General features: G+C 38.6%; 1 protein-coding gene across 3 annotated transcripts in view; it reads left to right on the top strand.

Moving 5' to 3' along the window:
• The window catches only part of olfm3.S (olfactomedin 3 S homeolog), a 76,157-nt gene that overhangs the window by 38,668 nt on the left and 12,706 nt on the right, over positions 1-24,783 (top strand). For 2 of the 3 annotated variants that reach the window (XR_005960990.1, XM_041561548.1), the window contains exons 2-4: positions 18,076-18,222; positions 23,753-23,908; positions 24,321-24,540. Coding sequence is in view for 2 of the 3 variants with exons in the window: in XM_041561548.1 (XP_041417482.1) it covers positions 18,076-18,222; positions 23,753-23,908; positions 24,321-24,540 (523 nt within the window). In the remaining variant the exon portion in view is untranslated. Of the gene's footprint in view, positions 1-1,795; positions 1,925-18,075; positions 18,223-23,752; positions 23,909-24,320; positions 24,541-24,783 lie in introns of those variants that run through there. The other variant, XM_018261083.2, reaches the window with a different exon arrangement.

The raw sequence follows: 24,783 nt of genomic DNA, 5'->3' as shown, positions 1-24,783 counted from the left end.
GCAATATGCACCACTTATCAGTTCATATCTTGTAAGACAATATAGAAAGAAGTAAACACTTATTATGTGCATTTGTTCCTTAGTGGGAGATGCCATATTTATTATGAATTGTCAAATGAATGACTGTGAGCGGTATTATTGCAAAGAGAGAAAGAATGTTCATTTCTCTCCCTATAAATAAAGATTTCTGAGGAATTTCTAATCATTATGTGACCGGGACATATAACAACCAATAAGGTGTGTCTTTTAAAACAACTGACCATTATATGCTACCTGCTAATATGTTGCTATGGGTTACTACACCAGTAGCATACTTTGCACTCTTTATTACATTATGCCCATGGGGCTAAAAATGAACCACTTCTAATCCTATTAGGTAATATAGTGGACTGTGGTTACTGCTGTTCATTCCTAAAGTATTTTGTTGTATAAATGACCATAGTTATATGAATTTCCCTATGAAATATTCAATGACTGGCAGATGTTTGAACAGTATTTTGAACAAAGAGAACAAAGCTCTCATCGCATTCAGAAGTGCTTGCATCTTCTAAAATGCATTTCATTTTTATTCAGCTTTTGAAATATTATTGCAGGTAATTGCAAATGCAGTCAATTCCCAATGAGAATGAGAGTTGGTGTGTTATTACTACTGGCTGGTTTAGCTGTACACCCCTCCACCTCTAGTTCTTCTTTCATGTTATTCAGGGCTGAAGATCGAAAGGTTTGATAGAAAGGTTTGTTTACAAAGGCAATAGTGCAAAATCCTTACAACGTCTTAGCATGCTATCATGGATTGCGTATAAAAGCTTTAAAGTACCCATTGAAGCAAAAGAGCCATTGAATTAACAAGTGTCTTGAGTTCCTATAACATGTTGTACTACACATGCAACAAGCTTGTATCTAGTGAATGAGACACTAATGCTAGTACTGACAACATGAGAATTGGTACCAGACATAAGAAAAACTTGGGACACAACTTGTACATGATTTGTGCCTGCTAATACTTGGTTCTGAAGGGGTAAAAATAAATGTGGCTGCCTCCACTACCTATCCTGCTTTTGCTCTTCAGTGTAATGGGGACCTCAGACAACAGGGCAAGACCTGTACCTCTTCTCTTAAAACTTTTAGCTATCAGTAGGGTTCTGGCGGTTGCAGTTCAACAACAGCTAGAGGTTGGTCATCCCTATGTAATACATTATTTAATACTTACACAATATTTGGTGTCCTCTCTTGCCATTTATGCTCTGCCCTAAAACATGTGTTAAGCTAAAATAATAAGTAATAAGTTTTACACCCAGAACAGAGTCTTCATGAATTCCATCCTTTATATGTTTCAAAGTCAGGAGTTTATGGGTATCCAGGGCTGATATTATAACTTGAAAGGTAATGATGTACATTTACTGTACAAACAGTATGAAATGAATTAAATGGGTCACTGGACTGCTTCAGAAACTGGGTCAGCAACATTGTTTGGCTGATAATCATCCCTGTGAGCAGCTGAGTAAAGTTAAAACGCTGCTTTTTGGCTAATAGAATGAACTTTGGGTATAATTCTGTTACTTCCACTGGAACACTAAACGTTGGAATGTTGGGGTAACATCAGCATGAGAGTTTTTAAGGGGAAATGGCAAGTTGAGTATATTCATGTGAGATTAATGGGATGAATGTGTGAGTGTACAGCATTTCAGGCACATCCTCCTGTTGGAAGATGTTTGCTGCTTTCAGCCGTTACTCCTCCCTCTCTCCATCTCTGGTGCGGATTCAGTTACTATGAAAACTCAGTATCTTTTCTACTATGGGCTCTCCATTCCTCACACTTGGTGCTGTGCTTTGCACCATGGCAATGATTTCTAATTGGATGTCACAGACTCTCCCTTTCCTGGTTGGGCTCAATATCACAGGACTAAGCTCAGGTAAAGCTTTGGTAAGTCCAATCACTCCTTGCCTTCCCCACACCTGTAATCCTTTCCGAGTATCGCATGCACAATTATTAACCCTAACCCAGCAGCTGAATTCCAGGCCTGGACTTAAAACTTTTCAGTCTTTCATTTTCATTTTACTTTCTAGAGATAAGCATTTCCACATTTGTCATGTATCATGAGAAACTGATGATACAGAGTCAAGTTCTGAGCAACAGTATATTCACTTCTTTCAAATAAAAATGTAGCAGTTATCAGTTATCAGTGATAATATTTATTCTACCCTTTCTTAAACAGCTTTTTATGTATATGTATGTGCTGTTATTGTTTCTAATACAAAAGGCAGCAATTGCCGTTAAAACTACTCGTATTTTTCTTCCCTTGGGAGTTTAGTACCTTTAGAAGAAGCTTCCTGTACTCTTTATTCCATCCTGTTTCCTGCAAGCAAAGGGTTAATTGTTGTTCTCACAAAGCAGAAGCTCTGATTTCTCAATGTGAGACTTTAAAGCTGCTTCATTAAGTATTTAACAATTGATGTTTCAGTGGAGGATACTTTTCAGCTGTTGAGAAAGCGGCAAGAATCTTTGCAAATCTTTCTTGTATCTGGGGAATATACAGTGAGTTATAAAAACCTAGCATTTGTCTCCTAAATGAAACCATACATATCGACTTGGGTAAAGTCTGTGCTTCTTTTTGCTGATTAGATGTTCTTTTGTCAAAAGTTGTATCAGTAACATAATCACCTCCAATTTAAATCACAAACAAGTTCACATGCTCGCTTTCTTACGACCGACTGGGGCATTTTCTTGCCATTTTATATAGGCTTTGTGCCAAAAGTAAAATTATTTGTGGAAAAAAAATAATGGAAGTGATTGCAAGCTCCGTGGATCTAGAGGTAGTCCATAATGCCAGTGGCTCCACTTTGCCAAGAATGAATAAGGTGGCATATTTTTATGAGAAATTCTGTATAAGGAGAAATGTGGATAAAACCAGGGGCTAGCCTATTACATTCAAAAGTTCTTTCATTTGGAGGGTCAGTTGTTTCCGGTGGTCTAAATGATGAATATTTGTTTGTGGCGCTTTTCTGCAGCCAATGGAAAGATGTAACGGCAAACAGGTAAAAACGTTGTTTGGGTTTGTTGTACTTTTTTCTGCTTTTGTTGTTTTTCCTGGATGCCACAGGTACAGATACACCCTTGTCTTACCTACTGAGAGCTTATTGTTTAAGAAGTTACTAAAAAGCTTCCTTGGACTGTAGGATTCTCGGATGAAGAATACAGATACATATATTAGGAAAGCTTTAGTGCCGAATTGCATACAATTGTTATAATAATAAATGAAGTACGTTGTCTTGTTGAACAATGCCCTTAATATACTCATGTGTCAATGAGCCAAATGATAACTCAAAGGTAGGTGTCTGGAGGTTATAGACAATCTAGCCTTGATGCCTCTTTGTTGTGGGGGTCATAATGCCAAGCCAACAGTACTTGCTGTCATCCAACTGCTTTAGCTGATTAGCATTTCTCCATAAAGTTCACTAAATTTCATGTCAGAAAAGATCAGACAAGTACTAGCAATCGTATAGTTCAATAAAAAAGTGACCTAAATAATCTATACATGTGGCCAGCATCACACCTAACCCAGCACATTAACATTTAAATCCTGTAACTGTTTACTTTTATTTGAATTATCTCTTGGTGATGGCAAAGGAAATAAATCCTGTAAATACTGCTCCTTCTTTGCAGGATGATTTACAAGGCCATACATGTTTTTAAATGCTTGACATTGTAAACTGGTGCCACGTGGGATTGCGTTGCACAAGAAGAGATATATATATATATAGACACCCAAGGGATTGCAAGTATTTTGTGCCTGTGGTCAGAAGACGTAGCTGTCAGTGTAATGGATTCTACCAGCCAATTTCCGCAGCCAATGCTTTACTTAAGCCTCATTCCGAGGGAGCATTATAAAAAGCATAGGAGACACGCAATCCTGGGTAAATAATGTCTCTTAAATTATGTAGTGGATGATTGGTTATTAAGTATGATTTCCTTGAGTACTTACTGTATTTGCACTGTAAGCTCCACAGCAATTATAAGAGAATGACTGTTAAACCTGTGCCCCCCCCCCAAGGGGGGAGGTTGTTTCCTGCAACCTCATTGATTTAACAGAAAGAAAAAAAATCGAACGATTTTTCTTCGACTTCCAAAAAAGTAGAAAACTGCTCTAGAAGGTCCCCATAGGCTAACATCACTTTGGCAGGTTTAATTTGACAAAGTATTGAAGTTGAAAATTCCCTCGAATTCACTTCGAGCCTTGATAAATCTGCCCCATAATGGCTGATTTAATTGGATAAAACCAGGGTTAAATAAAACACATCATTTTTTATCTTACTCATGTATTATGCTTTGCTTGCTTTGTTTTCTGAAATCTTTTTTTTTTTCTTTTAAAAAATCTAAAATAGAAACCTCACTACCTAAAGAGGATGAAGAACTTGTTTTATGGGGTTCCCTCACTTCAAAATTAATAAATCAGGATCCCCCACACCATGTAAATGCAGCTGTACCTATAGGTCATGACAAGGCAAAATAAATATTGAACAGAGAAAAGCACCAATGCAGTTAGTTGTGTAATTATGTACCTCCTGTATAGTAATCTCTTCTGCATATATACTGTACAGTTCTCATGCTGTACCTCTGTATTAAAAGATAATTAATTTTCTATTTCCTGGACTATTTGTTTTAGTGTACTGAGTGGCATCACATGTGATTAGAGTTGTGGAGAAGCACAAATGTTCCATTTACTCATTTATTGTGTTTAAAATTAGATTAAATGTGTTACAATCGTTATATACAGGTATGGGACTTGTTATCCAGAATGCTTGAGACCTGGGGATTTCTGGATAAGGGGTCTTGCTGTAATTTGGATCTTCATATTTTGTCTGCAGAAAAATAATTTCAACATTAAATAATTCCAATAGTTTTACCTCCAATAAGGACTAAATATATCTTAGTTTGGATCAAATACAAGGTACTGTTCTAATATTACAGAGAAAAAGGAACAGAGAAAAAATGTGAATTAGTTAATTAAAACTGAGTCAATGGGAGATGGCCTTCCTGTAATTCTGAGCTTTCCGGATAATGGATCAAGGACCTGTTATACACAAGAGTCCTGATATCCTGTATATCATTTCCTTATTAAGAGTGCTTAGTGATATCATTAGTTATAATTTGTGCTTATAGTAATGTCATTTCTGTCACAGGATCTGAGTGTTCTGGATAAAAATGTCCCCACCTTTTTATCCAGAATACTTAGAACCTGTGGCTTTCTGGAGAAGAGGTCTTTCCATAATTTGGATAACTTAAAAATCAATTAAACATTTAAAAAAAAAGCAATAGGGTTGTTCTGCTTCCAATAAGGATTATATCTTAGATGGAATTAAGTACAAGGTACTGTCGTATTATTAGGGTTAGGTCGCACTGGGAGATTCAGGGAGATTTAGTCGCCCGGCAACTAATCGCCTCTTCTTTGGGGGCGAATAATCTCCCTGAACTGCTTCCCCCTGTCTTCCGCCTGCTAGAATAAAAAATCTCCTTCGGCATGGCACTCGTGGTGCTTAGTTTTCCGAAGTCGCATGAAGTTGTCTCACGAGGAAACTTTTTTTCTCTGAGCTGGCGAAGGCAAGTCTGGCGAGAGAGGTCATGTTCAGTAAAATCTGCATCTTAGTGAATTTGCGGAGTAACGTCCATTCGTCTGGCGATAGAGTGTGAATGACCGCTAGCGTCTGTCTCTTTTGGCGAAATGCCTGAAAGTGGCAACGCTGGTGAATCGTCGCCAGCGTTAGTCACTTCGCCCTTTAGTAAATCTGCCCCTAAATGTCTTATAACCATTATATATTGCATTGATTATAGATTGTAGGTGACAAACTGTAAATCTGATGCAAGGGCTAAGGTATAAAGACAGAGGCAAGGAGCCTGGTTCTCAGTGTGTACTGAGCTACAAGTAACTTTAGAATTGTGAGATCCAAGTTCCATCATGCCCTGTCAGCACCCAGGGGATCAGTAGTAAGATATGACAAAAAAGATTGTCTAGTTCAACATATGGGATTGCAGGTCAAGCACCGTGAAATTGTTCCATACTTTATGTGCTCCATTGTAAAAATAGAGATTTTGATAAAATAACTGCTGTCCCTGATGCTGTCAGAAGAGACAGTAATAGATTGGATGCACTGACAGACAGGAGTATCAGCACTTTAAATCACAGCAGCGGAACTATCTGAAGAGGAGTACAGACCTGCAGTCTGATTACTCAGTAGGACACTGGTAGATGACACTATGGACATGGACATGAAAAATAGCTAGTTACAGTCCATAAGGTGAATGTACAGAGGACAAGCTCAGGCTTTGATGAATCCCTTGTTGTTTATGTGGCTGACGGTTACATAGATCTTTCTTTGCAGCTCTTACCTAGGTGCCTAGATAGTTTCTACTGCAACTTGTATGTGCTGCACCAGAATAGATGCAAAATAGCATGTGTTTTGGGGAAAAGCACTGCATTGTGCATAAGAAACACAGTGATCTGCATCCACATTTTTTACATTGCTTTCATAAATGGACCTGTAAATATGGGCACGAGATGCAGGAAGTTTTTTTTGGGTTTTTTTTTGCAATGAAAGTTAAATTAGGTGGCACAGTAGCTGTGCTAATGCTAAAGGAAAGGTTTATATTTCCCAGAAAACTCTATGAGACATAGCAGAATAACTGGGACGCTGTTCATATACAGGTGTTGTGATTAATGTAAGAGCAGGCCCAGATTTGTGGAAAGGCCACCATGCTGCCCAACCACACCCACATTGGTTCAAAAACACTGGGCATGCGCTGGAGATACAAACATTTTTTAAATTTCCTGTGCGCCAATCCCCATTGCTCCTGTCCAGATGATGAAAATTTGCACGAATAAAGGGGAGGGGACAGGGGCAACGAACGGCAGTGGGCCTAGGGGTGCCTACTATGTAAATCCGGCCCTGTGTAAAAGGGGTAAACTTCCTTTCTAGGAAGTTGGAACCAGGAAGTGACTGGATGAGTGAATGGGGCATATTTATTATGCTTAGGAGAAAAGAAGAAAAGTATCCCCGTCTTCTTAATCAGAAAAATTACAAAAGAATATATATTATCACTGTGTGATCTGTTTTCAGTTAAACCATTAGGTCACGTGATCCAATATCTATGAATTCCCTCTTTTTGTTTGAATAATTGATCCCACAAAGTGCTAGTGCTTAACCTCAATAAGTTAACATTAAATAGGGTAAAACTAAAACACAATTAATTTTCCTTTTAATTATTGTGTATAATAGGTAATTTCTAACTCATGAATAATTCATTTAACATTAATTGATAAATTACTAACAACCCGCTAAAACACCAATAAGGATGGTATGTCATATTTATTATGCTGTGTAAAATGAAATTCGCCAAAAAATTGTATAAAAAGCTGTGTAGAATAAATGGCAAAGGTGTGCATAATTTTAAGCCATGTAAACAACAGATATGATGCCGTTATTTTACATTGGGAAAGGAAAACCTGTAAAAAGATCTGACGTGCCGCGAGGAGTGGCAATGTATGGTGTATTGTCCCGCCGTTTTTTTAACACAGCATAATAAATATGTCCCTATAGGTGTTAGCTATGGACACTGGGCAAATTTGCTCCTCAGCAGTAACCCATAACAGTTGTCAGCAATTAATAATTTTTTTCAATAAGATGTTATAAATGAGCCCCAGAATATTTGTAATTTCGCCTGGATTAAGTTGCACTAATAGGGGCCCGCACGCCACTGAAATGCGGGCCGTATCGAGGGGGGCGGGGGTCCGCTGTGTGTCACGCACCAGGGCCCGCCCCCCTCTAGTTACAGTACTGCATAGGCATCTACCTGTTGGAAGATTACATTGGGTATCATTGTCTCATCATTTGGAAAAGGTATTGGCACTTCTGCTATTTGAGTTAACTCTCACTGCTATTGTGCTCAATATTCTTCCTGTTACATTCTTTGGAATATATGTGCTTAAATGTGCTTAACCATAATTCTCAACTGTCTCGTTTTTCGCGGGACAGTCACGATTTTGACAGCTCAACCCACTGTCCCAGATTATTACTGAAATGTCCCAACTTTCTCTTTGATCTCATGCATTGAAAAGCAAAAAAAAGATAAACATTTTCTAAAACTTAGTTGGCTTTTGGCAGAGAGCCCAGAATACGCAGCAGGTGCACTTTGATGCATTTGTAACAATTTAAGATAAGCAAAGAAATAATTGTAATCATTTAAGATAAGCAGGTCTCTTTGGTAAACTGTGACAATGGCAATTCACCTTCATTAGCAAAACTGTAATAACACATAAATCCACAAAAATGTGTTCAAACTTTCATAACCTGAGAAATTTTGTAAAATGAACATGGTAATTAGGGGGTGTGGCCACAAAAATAGGCGTGGTCAAAAATGTTGCCCCTTTTTTGTCCCTCTTTCTATTTCAGAAATGTTGGGAGGTATGGTTTAACTGCACAGGACTAGAACCTAAACCAGGACCAAAACCATATTAAGTTAGCTTTGTGTATGGCTGCTAGTATAGTTAATGAATTAATGTTATGGCATGCAATTGCAAGGCAGAATACAAGGCACTAAGTTTGCCTTATGCGAGTAGGAGGAGTGCTAAGAGACTGTTACATGTGGATTGCAGATCCATTATACAGGGGTTAATGCATTGTGCATGAGTTCTAATACATTGCTGCTATCACTGTTGTCTCCTGTGCAGTTTATTTAGGTGTTTTCACGAACAATTCACATTCAATTTGAAATCTTCCCTCGAGCTATACTTTTATTTAGATTTTATGTTTAAAAAATAGATTATCCCTGAATGAGATAACTTGACACTTTATTTAATTTAATAGAGCACACGCCACAGTTTCAACAGAAGCTTCATGTCACCTCTGGGAATACAATATTCCAGAACAGAACCGTTCTATTTAGATATTCTGTTGATCAGAAGATAGAATTTGACTGGCAACAAGGTTACACCTGCCCTGGACTTTCAGGTGTCACTGAAAATCCTTTTTCTTCTGGCAAGAAATGTCATATAATAACTTTTAGAAAGAAACCACACCAAGAAACAGCTCCTAAAATATATTACACGAGGTCCCTCTATGGCAGGGGTCCCCAACTGTTTTCACCCGTGAGCAACATTCAGATTTAAAAAGATTTGGGGAGCAACACAAGCACGGGAAATGTTCCTGGGTGGCTATGAACTTATACATAAAGTCATTTGGTAAATTAAAGTGGGGCTTTATTTCTGGCCTACTGTGTGTTCATGATCCTGAGAGATCCAGTTGTATTTTTTTTTTTGGCCCAAGCTATCTATGTAACTATATCAATTCCAGCTACCATGGGAAAAGAGAAAGAGAACCATGGATGGAACTAATGAAGGCTCAATTAACCAATGATGAAAACATTAAGTAAAAATTGGTTCTACATAAGTTCACAAACAGACAGTAGATACTGGCACAACAGAGCTTGTACTTGATCCATCGTGCCAGTATTTGCTGTATGTCTTTGGACAGGATTAATCACACAAAGGATGAGGGACTGCGAGAAATTCTACAGCAGAGTCAAAGCTGTGGTGCTGAAAAATACATAGGAAACAGTTTGTAACTACTTTAAACTCTTATTAGCCAAGGATCCAACTTTATTGAGCACATCAATATATCAATAAAGCATTTCACGAGCTGATTCTCAAGCAGGAGCCCAGTTAGTTTGTTTAGTAACAGCCTACTGATGGTCTGAAAATAAAACATCCCAAAGTAATCTTAAAGATAAAAATAAAACAATATTATACAGTAAAATGAATGACTAATTATTGTTGTTCCTCTAGGAGACGTGTTTAACAAACCTGCAGCTAGCCTTCTGAATATATGTGGATTCAACCTGATCAAAAAGAAGCCAATATTTCAAATAAGTCAACCAATTTTTTCAGCGATATGTTTATAGCTATATATATATATATATAGTACTGCAGTATTATACAGTATATACATTTAAATATAGAGAGGGAGAGGAAACAAAGCAATCCATACACACAGGTCTTATAAGGGCAAGCGTGTGAACATTTATTGTAAAGAGATTTAGGCTAGAGATCTAGCCTTTCTGAAAGTAAAGATACAGACAGAAGTGCATCTACTGAAACATGTAGCAGCAGGAAAAGGATCATGGGTGACGTCATAAATACTCCTCTTAGGGAGACGATCAATCATCATATTTGACACATAAATAAATAATTGAAAAACAGAACAAAATACTGTATCAAAAAAGAAACAGACTTAATGAAGTTGTGTTACTAGCTTGTCTCATACAGAGCAGACAGTGTATCAAAAATATGTCATTTTTAAAATGTATCGAAATAATTTAAGTTTGACATAATAAGGATGCATTACTAACAAGACTTATAGTATACTTAAGTATAATAAATTAGCGAAGCTTAAAATCTAATCAATAAAGCCAGATATATAGAAATATTTCTATATATTCAGCTTCATTAATCAGTTTCTAATACGTGTTTTCATAACATCACCCATGATCTACTTCCTGCCACTACATGTTTTAATAGGTGCACTTTTGTCAGTATCTTCAGTTTGAGAAAGGCCAGATCGCTAGGCGACATGTCAGTCTTGTTACAATAAATATTCAAACATTTGCCCTCATAAGACTTGTGTGCGTGGATTCCTTTGCATTCTGTTAGATTCACTTTGGCAACTCCAGGTATGAGTGCCAGCATCTCTTCAAATAATTCAAATATATATATATATATATATATATAGCTGAGTCCTGTACTGGAGCACACATTCAAAAATAGCAGCTGCCTGGGTGCTGGTTAGAATCTATAGCATATAAATCAAACATAATAAACCGCACTACACAGGACTTGTGAATGCAAAAAAAGTGAAAATGTGAAACATTTTCACTTTTTTTGCATTCACAAGTCCTGTGTAGTGCGGTTTATTATGTTTGATTTTTATATATATATATATATATATATATATATATATATATATATATATATATATATATATATATATATATATCAAGAAAAACCGCACTGCTCAGGACTTATAATAATTAAAGAAAATTTTTTAATGGCACATACTGACGTTTCAGCCTTTTTCAAAGCAGCAGCAGCCGAAATGTCAGTATGTGCAATTAAAAATTTTTCTTTAATTATTATAAGTCCTGAGCAGTGCGCTTTTTATATCTATATACTTTAGATTTTTTGAAACTAGCACCCAGGCGCCAGTGGACTGTTTTTCGTGAGTGACAATATTCCAATGTTTTTGTTTTTATATATATATACAGCAGCGAGCTAAAGATGAGTGCAATAACGCCACCTTCTGTATACCTACAGTTAAGGAACAAAATTAATTAGGGTTTGGTGCTGAGAGATTAAATTGTTCCTCTTGCAAGCTGTTTTAATGTCTCCTAGATTTTCCTCCTTATCTCCATATACAGTACAGTTACTGATCATTTATGTGTCTCCTACCTTTAGCCATTTCAGAACATGACCTAAAATTCTCAGACAGCCGTGTGACTGCAAACCTACTCTTGTAGAATAGACATCATTTAATCAAACATCAAGTGGTCTCAGAGATATTGAACTGTCTGCTGTGACCATCATTACAAGCTGTTAATAATGGCTTCAGTTTGTGACCTTTAATCATATCGTCATTATCTGGTGCTGCACAGAATTCTCACTTCTTCTGCTGTGGTATTCAGCTGTAATGATCAGCCTGAGAATAAAAATGTATAATACAGAGACATACCACTTCAATGTAACACATTTTTGACATGATTACCATAACAATGACTGTACCATAAATGGATACTGTGTAAACTGGCCTTGTGAATTCTGCACATCTATTTCTAGAGAATTGGCTAAGGTCGGAGGCACTGTGTGCAGAGAGTAATTATAAATGTTTTGTTCTCTATTCCTGTAATACCAAAGGGTTTGGAATATTAATTATTTGGAAGTAAGTATTAAAGGAATTGTTCAGTGTAAAAATAAAACTGGGTAAATAGGCTGTGCAAAATAAAAAATGTATCTAATATCGTTAGCCAAAAATGTAATGTATAAAAGCTGGAGTGACTGGATGTGTAACATAATAGCCAGAACACTTCCTGCATAGCCTATCTATTCACACAGTTTTTATTTTCACACTGAACTGTTCCTTTAAGCAGTGACTCTGTGTTTGAAGATTACTCCACTGTGCAGAGTAACATATTGTGTGAAAAACAAGAATGTTCCAGGGCATTATACTCCTTTAGATATACAGTAGAAGGAAAGTGGTCAGAAAAGGAATGTTTTATGTTGATTTATTGAAAATGTCTGCAAAAAACCCTACTAATCCCGCCCATCTGTTCCACTTCCTGCTGCCTCCTATCCCAGGCTGTGCAGGGAAGCCTTTCAACATGCTGCACGATAGGATGGGAACCAATCAGCAGCTAGGCTGACCTGATGGGGAACTGAAGCCTGTCTTTGCTTGTGTAACTGCAGGGCTGTGACTGGCTCTTACTGTGCTTCTGGCAGGGACCGTTAGGACACACCCACACCTCATTTGAAACATGGACAGAAATTGTAGCAGATCTATGGGGAGGTCCAATAAAGAGGCCATTTTTGAAGATACTATTCATTGTTAGCCCAAAGTAAAACCAGTAGTATTCATTACTGCATTCAAAATTAGGGTTTTTTAACGTATCCTCTATGGAGGAAATGTAAGAGGTAGTGTAAAAAAGCAACTACATTGTATATTTTATTTATGGAAAACACAGTCCAGATTTGGTTTGTCTACTTTACAAAAGATGCACCTAATAGATGTTTATGATATATTTCTTTACACACATAAAATGTTCTTCAGTGGGCCTGAGAAGTCTTGGACAGATGCAGTTAATAGACTAAGAAGGGATAAATGTATTATTCAGGTTGGGATTTGTGAAAATGCTCAACAAATCTTTGATAGGAATATCCTGTACAAACACATTTCTTTACACATAATACAACTGATGTACCCTGATGTAAGCAGCTTTGCACGAACCATGCCTACATAAAAATACAAATTTCCATTCAAAATGCATTGTTTGCTTATACTGCTGAATGCTTTTATAATATTTGTTATGTTTTGGGTAGCCGAGGATGAGTAGATTCTAACAGTGCTTTATTAGCAGAGTCAGACAGCCATTACATAACAGTAACTTTCACTTTCACCTTTTAAGCTGTCCAGGAAGTATGCACAGTATGTCTGAGCACAGTGACATCTACAGGCCATTTTTATAAACACCACATATTCCCCCTATAGTAGGAAAGCATTTGGACAACTATAATAAACAGCAACAATTAAACAGTATGTAATTTAAAACAATATTATACATTCTTCACATCACAAAGTCCTTGGTCCATGCTGGTAGTTTTCTAATTCTCTCAGTACGCCTTATAGGTTCACTTTCTTCAGGCCTATTGCAGTTGACATGAGGAGTTGGAAATGTCCTTCATCAAATGGAGCTTCTCCAAAGTCATATCTAACAGGAGCAAGACGACTTGCATTCCATATGCCTTCATCAGACAGTTCATATGTGTATGGTCCTCGCTGGCGTCTCACTTCAAGTGGTGTAGTAAATTTAGATTGTCCTTGTTTCAGTATTCCTGGTTTCTTAATTCTGACTAAAGATCCAGGCTGAAAATGCACTTCTCTGGCACCACGTTTTCTGTCAGTATAAGCCTTGCATTCGGCTTGTTGACGTTTCACAATGTCAGCAGTAGATGATTTTGTAGGCACAGTAGTTTGTGGAAGTTTGATGTCTGCAACATGTAACTTAGTGCGCATTTGTCTGCCATGCAATAATTCAGCTGGAGATGATTGGGTTGTTGCATGGCGAGTTGCTCTGTAGTTATGTAGGAGCTCTGTTGTAAATACTTTCCAAGGTTTCCCAGTAAGATTTGCTGTCTGTAGTGCTTCTTTCAGACTTGTTGTATCGCTCAATTTCTCCATTTGCTTGTGGGTAATACACTGAAGATTTCCTATGCACAATATCCCTCTCTCTCAGAAAGAATTCAAACTCAGATGAGACAAACTGTGGTCCGTTGTCTGATATTAACTCCTTTGGATTACCTTCTCTGCTGAAGACTGTAGACAGAAATGTTATTACTGTAGCTGATGTTATATGAGAAACAAATGTGATTTCAGGCCATTTACTATAGTAGTCTATCAAGGTTATAGCAAATCTACAATCTATAGGAGCATCTGTAAAAGGACCCACAATATCAATAGCAAGTTTTTCTCATGCTGAATCAGCGAATGGTAATGGCTGAAGTGGTGGTGTATGTGTGATAGCTGTTTTGTCATGATTCTGACAAGTAACACAAGAATGAATGGCAGTTACCACATCAGCATGCATTGCTGGCCACCTCGTAGTCTCGTAGTCTTTGTTTTGTACGTACAATTCCTTGATGACTCTTGTGTACAAGTTGTATGAGCTTTTCTCGCAAGGTCTCTGGTACCAGTAAACGGTGAGCTCCACAGACAACATAGCCATCTACTAAGGACAGTTCGTGTGTAATCCTGTAGTAAGGTTGAAGATCAGGACTGAGTTTCTTCTCAGCATTTAGCCATTTGCTTTGTAAGATATCCCATAGTTTTACTTGAATTGGACATGTGAGGCAAGCTTGCTTATAATCAGAAGCTGTAACTGTAGATGATAGTAAATCAGTCAATGCTACAACTTCTATGTCCTCATCCAGTGTATCAGAAGCTGCAGCTAAAGGTGAATGTGACAATCAGCAGTAACATTTTTCAAACCTGGTTTCTATTGCATTTTGTAGTTGAAATTCAGTAGCCTTGCTGACCATCTAGCTCAGTGATCCCCAACCAGTAGCTCGCGAGCAACATGTTGCTCTCCAACCCCTTGGATGTTGCTCCCAGTGGCCTCAAAGCAGGAGCTTATTTTTGAATTCCAGGCTTGGAGGCAAGTTTTGGTTGTATAAAAACCAGGAGCACTGTCAATGTAGTCTCAATGTAGGTTGATAATCCACATAGGGGCCACCAAATGGCCAATCTTAGCACTTATTTGGCACCCCAAGAAAATTGTTCATGCTTGTGTTGCTCCCCAACTGCTTTTTTTCTGAATGTTGCTCACGGGTTCAAAAGGTTGGGGATCCCTGATTCTAGCTATACGCATTCCAGCTCTTCCTAGTCCCTTGGTTGTAAGCAGTGTAGCTAAAGGGCTACGATCAGTGCAGTAGGTTCTCCATTTTTCTGTTGCCCAAATACATGCTAGAGCTTCTTTTTTAACAGTGGAATACTTACGCTCTGTCTCTGTAAGTGTTCTGGATGCAAATGCAACAGTTTTTTCTGTATGCTCAGCATGGATCTGTGTGAGAACTGCACCAACACCATAGTCTGAAGCATCTGTAGTAACCATAGTGGGTAGTGCAGCATATATAGTATATATATAGTATCATATAAAGCTAGCGCTGGACTGTTCACAATTAGCTGTTTCGCTATTTCAAAGCTATGTTGAGCAGACTCTAACCACACCAGATTTAATGTACCATGTAGTAGTGCTCTAAGTGGCTCCACAACTAAAGCATAGTTGGGAATAAACTTAGAATAACTTGAAGTAAGACCTATGAAAGCTCGTAAGGTCTGGAAATCAAATGGAGGAGGTGTTTGTGTAACAGCGTTGACATGGTCAGGGTCAGGCAGTAATCCATCTTGTGAGATTATATGACCCAGAAATGACAGCTGAGTTTGTCTGAAGTGGCATTTGGAAAGGTTCGGTTTTAGTCCTGCAGAATCAATGCATTTCAGAACCTTTTCTAGGTACTTGTCATGAAGAGCCATTGTTGGAGCGTAGACAATTATATCATCCAAGTAGCATTCTACACAAGGTATCCCATGGAGTATAGAAGACATCAGTCTTTGAAAACAACTTGGTGCTGAAGCCAGTCCATAAGGTAAATCCTTGAACCGAAACAAACCATCATGGATGATAAATGCAGTGAGATCTCTAGTTTCCTCATGCAGTAATACTTGATGATAAGCACTCTGAAGATCCAAAGTAGAAAAGAATTTTGCTCCTCGGAGTTCTGAAAATATTTTCTCTATGTGTGGCAATGGATAATTATCCATAACAGTAATTACCAAAACCAATTAGGACCGCTCCGAACTCGCCACCCTTTGGCTGCTCCTCCTGATATCTCGGGTGCTCAGTCCACAGGCTATGATTAAGGGAGTGTACTCCCGAAACGCGTAAGGCCATGTACCTCTGCAGAACCTTGCAATAAATACCTGCTTTTACCCGGAGTGCCGTCCTTCTGTTCGTTTATTATCCATAACAACTACTTTATTGGGTTCACGGAGATCAACACACAATCGAATTCCTCCAGTTTTCTTCACTGTTACAACAATTGGTGAAACCCATTCTGAGGATTCTGATTTTTCAATCACATCTTGCTCTATCAGTTTCTTTAGTTCCTGTGAGACAGTCTCCCTTATAGAGTAGGGCAATCGCCTCAATTTCTGGTGAACTGGTTTTACATCTGGTCTCAACTTAACTTTGTGAACAAAGTTCTTTGCACAGCCCAGTGAAGTGTTGCTTTGTGGTGGAATTTTAGACACTGGCTATGTGGCAGACACTGGTGCTGTAGTAATGAGACCATCAACTAATTGTAGGTTTAATGCAGCAAAGAGATCCCTTCCATGTATAGCAATACCCTTATTCACAATGTAAACAAAAGCTGATTGCAAATTAAACATGGAACCCAAATTATGTTTTCATTAAAGCATCCATAATTGTCACAAAGTTGTTTAAATATCTGAGCTGTCAATCAAATATTACCTGCCCTGCCTCTATGACTGAGGCAAAGAGATGGAGCAGTCAATTCATTTCACTTTCCATTCAGCTCTTCCTCGATGTCACTGCACTCTCCACATTCCCCCTCCCTGCTCACACTCCATAATTGTATAGGGCAATGTGTATGGACATTAGGGGGCAGATTTACTAAGGGTCGAATATCGAGGGTTAATTAACCCTCGATATTCGACTAGGAACTAAAATCGTTCGACTTCGAATATCGAAGTGGAACGATTTAGCGCAAATCCTGCGATCGAACGATCGAAGGATTATTCGTTCGATCGAACGATTAAATCCTTCGAATCGAACGATTCGAAGGATTTTAATACAACGATTGAAGGAATATCCTTCGATCAAAAAATCACAGGCAAGCCTATGGGGACCTTCCCCATAGGCTAACCTTTACTTCGGTAGCTTTTAGCTGCCGAAGTAGGGGGTCGAAGTTTTTCTTAAAGAGACAGTACTTCGACTATCGAATGGTCGAATAGTCGAACGATTTTTAGTTCGAATCGTTCGATTCGAAGTCGAAGTAGTAGTCGAAGGTCGAAATAGCCCATTCGATGGTCGAAGTAGCCCAAAAAACACTTCGAAATTCGAAGTTTTTTTAATTCGAATCCTTCACTCGAGCTTTGTAAATGTGCCCCTAGGTCCTCCATTTGGGCGCATACACAAGATTTTGATACACAACTTGTCTTAATACTTGTCTTAGTAATAATTGTAGTGGAAGTAAGTAAGTTTTATTTTGCTCAACTAACATGATAAAAAAAAAATTGGAATTATTTCTTAAGGTGACAGGTCCTCTTTAAGAACTTAAGGTGACAGTACTGCTTGAGGTGGCCAATATAAGGTTCATCTGATCATTTGTCCCTGGGTAAAAACATTTGGATCACTATGATAGGGAAACAGGCTGTCAAGCAGCACACATTTTCAAAGCTTCCCACTTGACACCTGGCACCACGCCTGTTGGAGGGCCTCAGACACATACCAATTAACTGGCAACTTGGTCCATGTATAGCCACCTTAAAGGGATACTGACATATATATAAAAAAATCTGTTTGCTCTTTTGAGAAATGGATTTCAGTGCAGAATTCTGCTGGAGTAGCACTATTAACTGATGTGTTTTGAAAAAAAAACATGTTTTCCGATGACAGGATCCCTTTAACTTTTCACCTTCTATTGATTTCAACCCTGTAACTTTCTTCTTTTCATCCTGCAGACCCAGATCAGCCCTAGGGAGGGTTGGCAGGTGTACAGCTCAGCCCAAGACTCCGATGGACGTTGCATCTGTACTGTGGTGGCACCAGAGCAAAATCTGTGTTCTAGAGATGCCAAAAGCAAACAGCTGCGGCAACTGCTGGAAAAGGTTAGTGAGCACCATTTTTCATTCCCTTGTTATTAGCTTTATTTTCCAAAATCATAGAAGACATGCAAAGTGTTTATCATTTTATAGAGTGTATAGGTGGTTGCAGTTACATACTAGGGATGAAGCTAAATATAACCTTGGAGCCATTTTAGTTACATACTGGCATTTAATTGCTAATATGGACATTCCTTTTGGAAGTGGTACAGTGTCAGCACATAAACTGAATTTTCATAATTTCACAACGCATGGCATCTTTGTGCATAACAGTAAACCATAAGTAAACCTTCATCCTGCAGGAGCCTATAAAACTGGTCTACAGCTTACAAAGAATAGTGCCAATGGTCAAGTCTACAAAATTGATGCCAGGGGAAAGAAAATGTACTGAGTATCAGTTGTCTAGTGAGCATGCGATCAAAGGTAAATCAAAATTAATGGAATAGGTCACTGCTAATGATGGGCGAATTTATTTGCCAGGCATAGATTTACGGTGAATTTCCATGTTTCATCACCCACAAAAGTTTTTGCGAAACTGCGGTGAAAATTCAGCGGCGTCATATTCAACGTGTTTCGCAAATTTTTTGCCACATTCAACCATCACTAGTCACTGCACCTCCCACCAGTGATGTTGGTACTGGGCACATTTAAATGCAACCAATTTCTAAAAAAAATTCTTGGTGGGCCCAGGTGTCAGTGGGCCTTCATTGTCTCCCAGAGAACAAAGAAGTGTAATAGAGAGAAGGCTAGATGATAGTACAGTATAAAGTATGATGAAGAGACAAGACTAAGAGAATAAAGATAATGAATGAGGAGAAGAGGAAAACTAATGTGTAGGGTGGGCCTTTGGTCTAGGTTTTCTGGTGGGCCCCTTGCAACCCCTTGCCTGTCGAGCATCAAGGTTATATAGGACCAGGGCCGGATTTACTTAGTGGGCACCCCTAGGCCCACTACTGTTCGTCGCCCCTGTCCCCTCCAGGGGGACAGGAGCAACGGGGATTGGTGCACACGAAATTTAAAAAATTATCGTATCTCCAGTATTTTTGAACCAATGTGGGTGTGGTTGGGCAGCATGCTGCCCCCCTAAAATCCTGCCGCCCTAGGCCCGGGTCTAAGTGGCCTTTCCACAAATCCGGGCCTGTTTAGGATGGCAATTTATATAATTCCCACATAAAAGAAGAAGGTTTATGTTACTAAATAATAGAACTAGACTAAATAATTTAAAAAATATAACAGAATTGTTGCATCTGATTCTCTGAACACAGTTTAATTAGTTCTTAAATGTAACATTCACTGAAGCTGTCAATATTAGGATGCATAGTCTGATGTTCTTTAAACATATAAAATAACTTACTAGCTGGGTAAGGAAGAGATCTGACCATTTATCAAACACTCTGTTGTAGAATATCTATTTTTTCTTCATTGTTTGTGTCTTAACTTTTCTTGCTGAACAATACATGCAAGCCCTGGGGCAGGTTATTGACTCTTTAGTCCTGTCAGAACCAGCAGCCAAAAGAAGATTGTGCCTGAGAGAGCTTCAAATAAAAGCCATTGATTACTGTAAGCCCCCTAGCACTCTCACATTGCTTTGCACCAGACAACATTCACAGCAGGGACAATGCTGTCTATGCCCAGTGCAGGTTATCTCTTTTCACTGAGTAGAAAAGATAAACAGCAAAGCAAATGGAAGAAACAAAAGAACAAGAAGATGTAATGCTTCCACTGCCAGAAACCTGCCTACCAAATCACTTTTGTGCAGTCACTGATCTGTGTTGATTGTGGGATATTATATAATAAATGAACTGCAGGAAGTCCAGCTGGGCTCAGCTGTGGAGTGGGAAATAGGGTGAGTATTCGATGTGATTTAGCTGATGCAAGAGATTAAACAGCAGGTGAGAAATATCTGAATAGAAATAGAATAAATACTGGATGAATAGGATGCACCAGATGACTAATTCATTGTCTCCTTTCTGCACATTCATCTGACATTTTGGCATACAGAAAGGCAAAAAGACTAAAAGCATGTACATATGTGCTGTTTTTATATAGAAATGTTATAATCTATCTGTATAGAACCCAAAGATGCATGCCTAGCCAATATTTAGGATTAATTTTTTGCCACAGAGGCAAATTGTAAGGACTTACCCTGGTGGTCTAGTGGGCGGCGGGGTCCCCCACCGTTCCTTTGGCATGGACGCCCGCCGCTTTGCTCCTTCGCCTCCTGTGCCCGGTCCCCCTATGGCGTGCCGGTGTGCTACGGATTTATGTGCTGGCGTGATGATGTCATCGCACAGTGGTGCGCAATGCAATCTGTATAAAAGGGGATTGCGGGTTTCTGCACATTGCCTGTTGTTAGGTTCTAACCTCCTGGGTGTTTAATCTTTGTGCTTCCTGATTGATCTTCTGTTACTGATCCTTGCTTGCCTTTGTGACTACTCTGACCTCTCCAATCCGACCTTTGCCTATCCGCTGACTATTCTAAGCTCTCCAACCCTGTTTCCGGCCTGTCTGACTAATCTCTGCTTGTGCTGGCCCAGCCTGCCTGTTCCAAGTGGCGTTCCTCCATCCTGGTGAGACAATCGTGCCCCTTTGCTTGTCCAGAACCATTAGCTTTCCTCCTCTCTCAAACAAGACCTGGCGGCATCCAATGAGCTGAGGGCTCCTCCCGAGATGATAATTCATCATAATTACCGACATCTGTTTATATTCCCCAACATTCTCTAAGTAAGTTTCTTTTTAAATGCAGCCAACGACTTGAATAATTAATTTTCAAAGCATTTCTGTGTGTACAGTGCATAGTTTGGTAAGCATTTGTACTAAATCAACATGACTAGAAAGAAACCCCTTCTACCTTTAATTAGGCCTAAAAAGGGACAATGTCCCATTGTGTGAGAGGGTGACAAAATGGTTGAAATTATATTTGTGTGCAATGTATATTTTTCAGCAATAGAGGGTAGCAGAGTGTTTTGTGACACATATTATAGGGTAGAATTACTTATAAGTCACTGTCAGAAGAAGCTGAAGACCTTCCTGGCAAGAATCTAGGAAATAGGAAGTCCCAAAGGATATTAAATTATAACAGAAAGGGTTGTAGTCCAATTTGGTCAATGCCAACATCTAAGGAAGCAAGTTAGGAAGAAGAATCACACCAGGTGATGAAGCTACGAGGTTTAGCCAGGACAGAGATAGCTTGTGTCAAAGCTCATTCTAGGAATAAAAGTCAGAGAGAACAGATAGCGCCCCAACCTGGATTTTGAAGGGGTTAGTACCCTAGTGGGTACCCTGCAGGTCTACTTAAAGCCTAATGCCAAAGAAAGTATTTGGAGGGACCCAGTAGAAAGCACCAGGTTAAGCTCTGTAAAAAAAGGGTGTCCCCTCCCCAAGGAAAGGTACTGAAGGCTAATGGTGGAAGTGGGTGAATGAACAGAAAGAAGGGTGAAGTGAGCAAGTATTTGGGAGATATTTGTAAAGTGTACATTTTAAACAGTTTGGATGAGAATTTACCAATTATAAACTATAGATAGGAATGCTTCCCTGTTTAAAGAATCTGACCTGCCTAAATATGGATGCTTGTACCGCAGCTGAATAAAAGTTTGTGTGTGTGATGCAACTCACGGCAACTTTGCAGTTTATGATGACAAACAGGGGCAACTTTTATAAATGTGGACACAGTTCATCTAAATGCCTACAAGTGTGCCAGAACCAGTTACACTCTAGTAACATTACTAGTGTTTGTTGGTTACTGTGTTAAAAATTAAGATTCGAATTAGAATTAGGTCAAAGGCAACTGGACATGTAGAGTTTTTCTTTTCACCACTCATCGGAGTGGCTTCTGCAGTTCAACTGAAGTGGTAGGGAATTTAAAGCTTTGAGGGTAGTAAAGTCACAGACATCCAATCACAATGGTTACATTGAATTTCAGTAAGGTGTTGGCCGAAACTCACAGATGTGTGAAAGTGTGATCCAGTCACAATGGCGGCATGATTTTCATTGAGGCAGGTGTTAAAGGGGAACTAAAGTATAAAATAGAATAATGCTAGAAATGCTGTATTTTGTATACAAACATAAACATGAACTTATTGCACCAGAAGCCCAATTACACAAATGAATTATGCTTTCAAAGTTGGCGCAAGGGGTCATCATCTTATAACTATGTTAAACATCTTTGCAAGATCAAGAATAAACACATGCTCAGTGTGGTCTGGGCTTCAGTTGGAAGGTTAAGTTTAGGGATGATCATAAATTATCAAAACAGCACAAGTCAAATAATATCTGCCATAGAAGATTATACAGCAAGACTGATTAATAATCAGAATATGCAGACTGCACTGGGTTTGCGGATACAAATCTCTTCATGATTGCTGGGTGCTCTACAGGGAAACAAACAAAGCTACTCAGGTTCTGGCAAGTAAGGTGGGGGGCTCCCGCGTGCTGGCTGAACGTATGATTGTTTCCCTGCAGAGCAGTTAAGAACCTGCTGAAGTTTCCTATCCCCAGCAGTCAGAGCAAGTAAAACGAAGGGGGAATTTCACTGCATACAGTCAGGTTCATTAGAAAAAAAATGGTACACATTATTTAATTAAATTATATTGGAGATAGATTTCTTTTTCATGAAAGAACGTAAAAATGGGATTTTATTTTTATCGCCTTTACAATCTTTCAATGTACATGACATAAATATGTCGTACAGTATTCAACTAGTAGTGATGACCGAAAAATGTAGCCATGTACAGATTAGCCGCAGACCTCCATGTCTTGCCAGTGGAAAAAATTCGACCACGTGGCTCTTTTCAATTTTCCGGATGTAATTGTTGTTGGACCTCGCACACCCTACCTACTGGGTGGAACAAGGATGCCTGGTGCACAAAGATGGAGGCTCGGCCACCTCCCAACAGTAGTCCAATAGAAAATTCCAATGGCACACAGGTCTGCTGAAACACTTCAAGTGTTTATTACGGAGTGACTTGGAGTATCTCAGCAGACCTGTGTGCCATTGGGATTTTCTATTGGACTCTTTTCACTTTGCAACACAGTGTAGTATTAGATATCATTACTAGTCCACCAGAGGTAATGTCAAAAGTCACAGATATATTTTCTATTGAAAAAGCAGTTGTAGCATAGTGCTAGGTCCTCTAACAATGTATGGCAAGTGAAAAATGCATGTGCTTTTGCCAGATTTTAATGATAGCAGAAAGAAGGTGCCACCAAAAAAAAGCACCCATTTGTTTTGTGACAAAATATTCGCAACAAAAATGTATACAAATGTTTCACCGTTCTGTTAAATTTTTTCACAGTTTGTAAATTTTTAGGCAAAACAGGACATATTCGCTCATCACTATCAACTGGTAGCAAGGTGATTTTTGGTTAAATTGAAAATGAATATTTTACCCACTTGTTATACCATACCATGAAATAAAATATGTTAGGTATTTTCTAAAGCTCTTGCAATCTTGTACAATTATCCACTTTATCCAGATGATATAGGTATATTCTGATATATTCAACACTCCCAGTAAATCTACAACTTTTTCTGCAGGTCCATAATATGTCCCAGTCCATAGAGGTGCTGAACCTCCGTACAGAGAGAGACTATCAGTATGTGCAGAAGATGGAAACCCAGATGAAGGTGGTTAGAGTCAAATTCAGGCAGATTGAAGAAGATCGCAAGACACTTCTAACTCGCCATTTCCAGGTAAAGCTAAGTATTTATTTTATATTTAATTAATACTGAAAAAAGACTAAGGCATGGAAAGTGTTTTATTTAGATATGCTGTCTAAAAGAGATAGTCATAGATTTTACTGATAAAAAGTAAATGGAGTAGAATCATAGATTTGGATTTCACATATAAAGCACAGTACATTCAGCACCTGGTGTCTGTAAATTCAACAGAATTCTTACATTTCACTAATAATCTGCACCCACTGAAACATGATCATTATAAACCTGAGTAACAAAAGATCAAATATTGTTTCTGTTCAGAAATTTAATATATCTTTAATATGGGGGGCAACGATCAATGCAGGCATTACCTTGACTCTTTATTAATCCTCCAAAAAACAGAATACCTGTAGATTTCTTGTGACCTATCTGTTCATTCCTGCAGGATCTGAAGGAAAAAATGGATGAGCTGTTGCCACTGATTCCAGTACTAGAGCAATATAAAACAGATGCTCAGCTTATTACCCAGTTTAAAGAAGAGATACGGAATTTAACTGGGATTTTGACCGCAATCCAACAGGAGATTGGAGCATTTGATTATGAAGAGCTGCACCAGAGAGTTCTAGGACTGGAGACAAGGCTCAGAGACTGCATGAAAAAACTTAGTAAGACTTTCGTAATAATATTGAAGAAACATAGCAATATATATTTAGTAATAATAGAAATGAACTGTAATAGGGGTCATTTGCTTAGAGCACTTCCTCTCTGGTTCTAGATGTGCCCTGCCTCTTAGGCAGGATTAAAATCTGATGTGAGATGCAGTATCAGCAGATGCAGGTCAACATTGTTCTTACAGGACCCCATTGTGGCCTGCATCCTACTTCTGCTATAGATCACTAACTTTTTTG

The sequence above is a fragment of the Xenopus laevis genome, chromosome 4S (assembly GCF_017654675.1).
Source record: "Xenopus laevis strain J_2021 chromosome 4S, Xenopus_laevis_v10.1, whole genome shotgun sequence".
Lineage (NCBI taxonomy): Eukaryota > Metazoa > Chordata > Amphibia > Anura > Pipidae > Xenopus > Xenopus laevis.
This window is presented reverse-complemented; position numbering and strand designations above follow the sequence as displayed.